This window comes from Lathyrus oleraceus, chromosome 4 (assembly GCF_024323335.1).
Source record: "Lathyrus oleraceus cultivar Zhongwan6 chromosome 4, CAAS_Psat_ZW6_1.0, whole genome shotgun sequence".
Classification (NCBI taxonomy): Eukaryota; Viridiplantae; Streptophyta; class Magnoliopsida; order Fabales; family Fabaceae; genus Lathyrus; species Lathyrus oleraceus.
In genome coordinates this window covers 57,688,851-57,697,736 of record NC_066582.1, presented here as the reverse complement: position 1 = coordinate 57,697,736, position 8,886 = coordinate 57,688,851, and the positions used below count along the sequence as shown (strand labels likewise).

The 8,886-nt window shown below is 34.8% G+C and overlaps 1 protein-coding gene across 1 annotated transcript; it reads right to left on the bottom strand.

Moving 5' to 3' along the window:
- Positions 1-1,264: 1,264 nt before the first annotated feature.
- On the bottom strand, positions 1,265-4,373 carry LOC127073314 (mitochondrial thiamine diphosphate carrier 2). The gene is made up of 8 exons (XM_051014464.1): positions 4,187-4,373; positions 3,927-4,105; positions 3,705-3,827; positions 3,490-3,601; positions 2,826-2,953; positions 2,170-2,322; positions 1,775-1,915; positions 1,265-1,686 (listed from the first exon to the last, which is right to left on the bottom strand). Exons 2-8 carry the CDS (start codon positions 4,041-4,043, stop codon positions 1,471-1,473), a joined length of 990 nt encoding a protein of 329 aa, XP_050870421.1. The 5' UTR covers positions 4,044-4,105; positions 4,187-4,373; the 3' UTR covers positions 1,265-1,470.
- Positions 4,374-8,886: the final 4,513 nt, after the last annotated feature.

The following is an 8,886-nucleotide window of genomic DNA, read 5'->3' as shown; positions in this document are numbered from 1 at the left end:
GGTGAAGATTTAAAGGTTATGTGGAGTACATTTTACCGTTACTCATCGAAGGGTCCGACTAAAGTGAATGTGATGATGGTAAGATCGACCGAAGATTTTCTAAGGATTTTGCAATGTCCTAAACCACCCGTTTGTAAGAATATGTAATGCTAAATTTATATTAACGAATATCTATGTAATGTTTAGTAAAATATTTTGCAATTGTTTCAGATTTGACCTAATAAAACATATTTGGGATATGCATCTTCATAACACTCACTAAATTTTGAATTATGGATTGTTATATACATCTCCGGATTCACCCTAATGTTGATACAAAGATGCATCTCTGAACTAAATGATGACAAAATAAAGGTGGCTCTCCAATATACGTAGATGATTGTATAAGAAAATATGTGTGCATCTCCAAATTTTAGAGGTAGTTCTGACTTTTCACGATGGTTGGGGACACCCCATAGAACTTAAAGAGCAATTCTTAAAAAAGAAAGATTCTCGACTCCATTTTGATGCATCCAACAAACTTAAAGAGCAATTCTTAAAAAAGAAAAATTCTCAACTACATTGTGATGCATTACAAGATATATCTTGCCAATCTACAACAAAAACATATTAAGTCTCAATAATTGATTCTAGTCGCTAATAAAATCAACTTTGTCTCCGGAATTATCTTGAAACTATGGTTTGTAACTTTTAAATTTAAACAATAATTTTTATACTTAATTTATTATTCAACTCATGAATGTTATTCAAATATAAATCATTTTACATTCTATTCTCTTTTAATCACTTTTAATGAGAATCAAATTTACAAAATGGATTTACTCGAAAACAATTTTTGTCACCGCATAATCAATCAAGGAGTATGGACGGAAAAGAACAACGAAACTGAACTTAGGCCTCATTTGAGTGGATGAGGTTAAGCTTTGCTCACATGTTGAAAAAAAAGCATCAGAAATGTGAACAGAGGACAGCAACTCAAGCAGTTAGTCTTGGTCTCTGCTAGGATAAAGTTTCAATTAAGTATATGCAAATACAATGTTAACATAGCATACTCAATCTCAACAAAATGAAAATTGGTGTTTGTATTTGAGATAATGAGGGGTATTTTGTGTAAGCTAAAATAGGATAGTTTCAACCTATTCTTGATGTAGAAACCAAAGAATCTCAGACTATTATTTTGGATATTTACATTCAGAAATTCAACATCACACTAAACATAAAAAAAAAACATCCAAAAACAAGCAAAATTGGCAATTAAAAACCATGGAGTGAAAGGTAAAAATGTATTGATGTTAAATCTCAGTTTTCCTTTTGACCATCTTCCATCTTAAGGAAGTACAATCTTATCAACTACCACTAATCAAAAAATATTTAGCATATTCCTCCTTCCTTTCTTCCTACCCTATGAAACAATCAATTTCTATTTTGAAAAAGAATATATATAAAAAATCATCAAAATGAGGGGGAAAATCAAGTCAAGGACTCTAGCCAATCTGATACCAACTCATATGCAACAAATGTCACAGCACCAGCAGGTGCAGCTTTAATAGTTGATGGAATTATCCCCTTGTATAGACCAGCCCAACCCTCTGACCGAAATATCCTATGCACGGCATCGTACATATTACTGTATGCTCGATGCTCAACTCGAGCTCCGTATCTTGGATGCCTTTGAAGCCCTTCGATCTATATCGTAAACAAAACATGAAGATCCCTTGTTTTAGACTACATAAAAGACACTGTAAATTCAAGTTTAACATCGCCGTTGTTTTACCTGAAATCTTTTCTTGACCACATCAAGAGGATGACAGACAAGTTTCGCACATGTCCCAGCCGCCAACCCACAAAGGAAAAGCTGAAAGCTAGAAATACTATCATCTCCCGTGGTGTGGGAATATCTATTATGGTTCCAAGCCTACAGGTTTATAGGTTGCCGATCAGATAAACAGGTTCAGAATTGTACAGTGCAAAGTCAAAATGAAACAACATTCATCGTTTGTATGATGCAATTCAATCAAATTCTTCTAGCTTATGCTATGATTTAAAATGACGACACGTACAAAATCTTAAGACAATCTACAATAACAACTTACCAACATCCGTTGCATGCAGGACATAATTGAGTCACTAATAAAAGTTAGATATTAAATAGAAAGGCTGGAATTTTACCGAGGTCCAACGCTTAAAAGTATCATATGTTCCAAATTGTAGGCCTGCATAAGGTACAATCTCAACTAAAGTTGGAGACAAACCAGCATACATGCCTTGAAATCCACGAGTCTGGATGATGTCCATAAATGCTGACCTCATGTTAGGGTACACCTAAATAAATGATGGAAGTATATTTTCAAAACCTTGTTACAAACAAATTAGTTTGGAAAGGACTAAAACAACATCAGAGATCAGTATTTCCACACAACACAAAACAGAAGAATTTACACATTAACTAGGAGCACAATCAAATATATATTTTATTGTTTTGCAGTTCAATGCCTCGAGTAATATCATATTTAACTTCTTTAAGGGATATGGTGCATTCCAAAAGTATGTGCCTCCATAGGAAACACAACTCACATGGTATGATCGGATCTGAAAAACTGTGTTGGCTATACCAGTAATAAGCCAAGAAATCAAAGAGGGGCGACAAAGATTGAGATGTAGGTGGTTATAATAATGGCGAGAAAAAACCAAAAGCTGTATGAATGAACCGAAGAGTCTAGGAAAACCAGACCATTAATTTGTTTCACTGGCCTTCAGAATACTAATAAACATGACACAAATTTACTGTGAAACTATAACAGACTTAAATTTATTAATGCGTATACCTTTGGCTCGCCTTGAGACGCTAATATGGTTCGGAGAAGATCAAAAGGATATGAACCAACCGTGGCTGCACACCCAGCTAGGGCACCACTGACATAGGATAGATAAGGGCTCAAATTAGTGTGATTCTCTGCAGAAAGAAAAAGCAACCCAAGAATCAACATAACTCTAGAATAGTAGAAGATATAGTTCATTTTCTGTTTCATAGTTATATTTCTAGAGCATGCAGTTAGCATGTGCATAGATTTTGGCTTGCAAGTATAGTGTATATAAACCAATTCATTTACTTCAGACAACATCCCCATCCCCATCACAAAACGCCTTATGCCAACTAAGTTGGTATTAGACCATGTTTGGATAAACAACTTAACTAAGCGCTTATCGTATAAGTAATTGAATATAACTTATCTGTATAACAAAACATAAAATAAAGTCAAACTATTTTAATATATAAGCTATCTTCATAAGCAACCCTAGAGAGTTTATGGAAATAATCTGAAATCTGCTTATGAACGTTTTAGAAGCTATTTCCATAAGCTCTTCCAAACAGTCCTACAAGAAATAAGCCGGTCTAAACAGGCCTAGAACGAATTTAACGAGCTTATGGTTATGGACCTAACTTCTATGACTTAAAATTAGCACCTACCTAATGAAGCAAATTAGTACCTGTCTTGGAAGAACCAGATGCAAGAGTCTTTAACTTGTGTAAAACTGTAAACTGAATTGCTGTATACGGCATAACCATGAGCAAAGCCGGTACATTCCCTCGCCAAAAACCCTGTAAATATTACCAAAGAAAAATTACTCTTTTGTCAACAACAAAAAACAAGATAACTAAACTTGAAGATTAGAAAAACAAAGGGTTGCTTTATTTGTACTACCTTAAAGCCTTCTTCTCTAAGAATATCTTTACTAGCTTGAAGCATACCGGTATATTTCGACGGCGCGGTTAAGACCAAATCTTTGCGCAGTAAAGCCCATGAAGATGTTGGTTCAAGCTGAACCTGTAATTATGAATTTTAATAACAACAACAACAATAATGAAACAGTGACAATTAATGATACTAAAATTAAATGAAACAAAACAACATTAAAAAAAAAACCTGAAATCTAATCTTAATAACATCAAGTGGTGATGTTACAGTGCGAGAAATTCCCCCAGAAATTGCTCCAGCAGATGAATCAATGATAGCACGTTTCACTTGGCTAGGTTCCTCCATTGCCAAAAAAAAAACTTCCCTTCTCAGATTACACTTTTTATAGTTATTATAATTACAATAACCTGTAACATGAAATCGATATTATTGTTAGGGTTTCGCTTTAATTGAAAATTCAATGAAAAGGGTAAAGAAAAAAAAAGTACCTGTAAGGGAAGAAGAAGAAGAAGGAGGAGGCAATGGAGAAAAGAGAGGAAAAGAAACGCTAGTGTTATTTTATTGAAGAAAATAAAATTGTGATTTGGTTTATTCGATTCAGATTTGCTACGTCTTTTTTTCCTTTTTCGTCAAATTTCTTCTTTTTGACGGAAAATTTATACGAATTTCGATATCGCTTGATTTAGGGTTTTTTGTTTTTTTTCTTACTCAGCAGATATTTTATTTGAAAATTGTAAAAAGATTTTGTTTTATATTAGATATTATAGAAACTTTTGAATTGAGAGAGAGAGAGAGAAATTCTAGGGGACAACTTTTGCTTTTTGTTGTAATAACTATATGTGGTGTTGGTTAGTATAAACAGTCAATCAGTTTTCATTAATTGATTGTTTGAAGCAATTTAATTTTAATTCTAAAATGATTAGTATAAAAATACGTGTCATGACCATAATTAAAAGATATTTCTTGAACTTTTATTAAAAATGATTTAAATTATTTATAGAAAATATTGAGGTAAAATTTGCGTGAAAAAAATAATTAATATAATTATTTAAAATATATCATTGTAAATTTGTTTATTAAATAAATTATCTTTTTTATTAAAATAAATTATAATGGATAAGATTTGGATTATATATCATTGGATTATATATCATCACATTCCGTGTACATTGTTTTATGTTTAAAAAAATTGTTTTATATGTTAAAATATTTAATATTTTTATATTTTTATAATAAAATTTTTATTAATTTTTAAAGGAAAACAATTTTTCATAAAATAAATATGGAAGTTAAAAAAAAAATTGAAAAAGAATTATGGTAACTACCAAAAAAAATTAAAGATAAGATCGAAACGAAAATAAGCTACACAAAAAATATGTTTTTTCTGTATATATATATAGATTCCAAAATATTTGATTTTAAAAAATAAAGAAAACGTAGAACAGGTACATGGTGGGCAATTCTCATAATACTCTTTAATTTGGTTTTATTTCTCTTATTTTTGTTGTTTTTTTGGATTAGGCTTTTGTTCGCATATGTTTATTTGCCCAATATGTATCACCTTTGTAGTAAAATATTGATTTTGTGATAGATAGTTCAATCAAATGTCACACGTGGCTAATATAAAATGGTAGTTAGTTAGGTGATATTAATTAATTTGTATAGATTTTTTATTTTTGAGTATGGATGATGATGACAATGAATTCAAGCACAATAATTCTTTGGTGTATGTATTAGAAGTAATTCATATTTATTAGTTGTGCTATTTTCTTAGCCCTTAAGTTTGTTAGAGGGTATTTTAGTATTTTATCATATTCTAGTAACCCTAGTTTTAGCTTATAAATAGGGTGGCAATCATTGTAACTTTTATCATGTTTTGTAGCCGTCATTCTCTTAATAGAATATTTCCGTTCATCATTTATTCTACCTTTACACCAACAATTGGTATCTAGAGCTCCAGTTCGGATTCATTGGGAAACACGGGAAACACGAGTGAACGTGAGGTCTTGTGTGTTTGATTTTGATTCTTAGATTCGTGTTGAATCTTGAACAAAATCTGATCAGAATTTTAATTCTGTGGGTTGGGAAACACTGTGAGAAATCTGAGTGTACTGTGCAAGGTAGAAAGATGAACGGAAACGGCAACATGAACACCAAACTTCCAGTATTTGACAGTAAAAACTGGAATCGTTGGATGATCCAAATACGTGTACTGTTCGGTGCTCAAGATGTTCTAGATCTTGTCACTGATGGTTATGTTTCGGTAGCAGCAGATGCGACGGATGAACATAAAAACGCGCAAAAGGAAGTAAGGAAGAAGGATCAGAAAGCATTGTTCTTCATTCATCAATGTGTTGATGTAAATGTGTTTGAGAAGATTGCAGATTCAACGACAGCAAAGGCTGCGTGGGACACACTGGTTAGATGTTATGATGGTGACGCATCAGTGAAGAAGGTGAAGCTTCAGTCCTTGAGAAAGCAATATGAGAATCTCAACATGAAGAATAATGAGAAAGTTTCTGAATACATCTCCAGAGTGATTCTAATCACTAATGAGATGAAAGCGTGTGGAGAAACTCTTTCTGAAGAAACAATCATGGAGAAGGTATTGAGATCCCTTACCTCTCAATTTGATTACATTGTGGTAGCAATAGAACATTCCAAAGATCTGAGCACCATGAGAATTGAAGAGCTGCAGAGCAGTCTAGAAGCGCAAGAGTTGCGTTTGACTGAGAGAACTTCTGAAAGGGAAGTAGAGCAGCAGGCTCTGAAAGCAACTTCTGATAGGAGGTATCAGAAGCAGTCAGAAGCCAGGAGAAGATCTGATGGTGGTCAGAAGTCAGAAAGCTCAACCTCTGATAGACAAAATAATGCTCAGAAGGGAAAAGAGAAGTATGACAAGAAGAAGATTCAATGTTACTGTTGTAAGAAGTTTGGTCACTTTGCTAGAGACTGTTGGTCAAACAAGGAGAGAAAATCAGAAGAAGCAAATATAGCCAGAAGTTCTGATGACGAATCTGTGCTATTGATGGCCTCTAATAGACTGGTGGTATATGGACACTGGTTGTTCAAATCATCTTACTAGAAACAAGAAATGGTTGGTTGACTTTGACTCTGAAAAGAGGACAAAGATCAGATGTGCTGATGACAAATATCTTAATGCAGAAGGTATGGGAAATGTCAGAGTGATTCTGAACAATGGGAAAACAACATTGATTCAGAACGTGTGGTATGTACCTGGCATCAGAAGCAATCTGATGAGTGTGGGACAATTAATTGAGAAAGGTTTTTCATTTACCATGAAGGACAATCTTCTGAAGTTGTATGACTGCAATCAGAAGTTGATTATGGAGTCAGAACAGGGAAGGAATAGAACATTCAAGGTGAATGTCAGAACTGCAGACTCAGAATGTCTTAGTGCAACAAGTGCTGAGAAGGAGAGTGAGTTGTGGCACAGAAGATTTGGTCATTTGAATTTCAGAAGCTTAAAACATCTGAATTCAAAGAAGTTGGTACATGGAATTCCTGCAATTAAGAAGCCTGAAAAGTCATGCAAAGTTTGCATGGAAGGAAAACAACCATGATTGCCATTTGCGTCAGAAACTGCTCCAAGAGCAAAACATGCCTTGGGAGTTGTACATTCTGATGTGTGTGGTCCATTTCCAGTAGCATCGATTGGAGGGAATAAATACTTTGTGTTATTTGTTGATGAATTCACAAGAATGACATGGGTATCCCTTATTAAGTTTAAACACGAGGTGTTTGATGAATTCAAGAAGTTCAGAATGAAGGCTGTGAATCAGAGTGGTCAGAAGTTGAAGATTCTTAGAACTGACGGTGGAGGTGAGTATAACTCCAAAGAGTTCCAGAAGTTCTGTGAGGAGAATGGAATTGAGCATGAGGTCGCTGCTCCTTATACCCCTCAACACAATGGTCTTGCTGAAAGAAGAAACCGCACTTTGCTTGATATGGTGAGAAGCATGCTAAAGGAGAAGAAACTTCCTCAGAAGCTCTGGGGAGAAGCTGTTGCCACTGCAACGTATGTACTCAACCGATATCCTACGAAGAAGTTGAAGGAAATAGTTCCAATACAGAAGTGGACTGGAGATAAGCAAAGTGTTAGTCATCTGAAGGTGTTTGGTTCTGTTTGCTATAAACATGTTCCAGAAGCCAGAAGACAGAAGCTGGATGATAGAAGCAAAGTGATGATTCTGATAGGGTACCACAGTACAGGTGCATACAAGCTCTATTGTCCAGAAACCAACAAAATTGAATTCACCAGAGATGTAATTGTGAAGGAATCAGAATTTTGGAATTGGGATAAGTCTCAATCCGATTCTGATGTTAGAACCTCTGAAGAAAGGTCAGAGTTAAGAATTTCTGAAGTTGGAGTAAACTCTGATGTTGATTCTGATTCTGATAGTGATTCTGACTCTGGAGAAGACTCAGAAGATGAAGGTGACTCTGATGATCCAGACTCTGATGACCCAGACTCTGATGGTAATCCAGATTCTGGTGGCAATTCAGACTCTGGAAATATGCCAGCCCCTGAAGATGGTCAAAGCTCTGGAGGAAGTCAACCATCTGAAGCTATAAACTCTGAAGCTCAAGACTCTGAACAAGTTCAGAGACCACAAAGAATCAGAAACATCCCCAGAAGATATGCAGAATTTGACATGCTGCAAGACACTGAAGTAGACTCTGAAGGAGAAGTTATTCAGTGTGCCATGTTAGTAGACTCTGAACCCATAAGTACAAAAGAGGCTCTTAAGCAGAAGCTCTGGCTGAAGGCCATGAAAGAAGAACTTGATGCTATAGAGAGAAACAAGACTTGGAAGCTGACAGAACTTCCAAAAGACAAGAAAGCCATCAGCGTCAGATGGGTTTTCAAGCAGAAGTTAAAGCCAGATGGTTCAATTGGCAAACATAAAGCAAGGTTGGTAGCCAGAGGATTTCTACAGAAACCTGGGCTGGATTACTCTGAAGTGTTTGCACCTGTAGCAAGACATGAAACAATCAGAATGGTGATTGCAATAGCTGCTAACAGGAATTGGCCTCTGATGCATTTAGATGTAAAATCTGCATTTCTGAACGGTCCATTAGAAGAAGAAGTTTACGTGTCACAACCTCCTGGATTTGTGAAAAAGAATCAGGAAGGGATGGTGTACATATTATACAAAGCTCTATA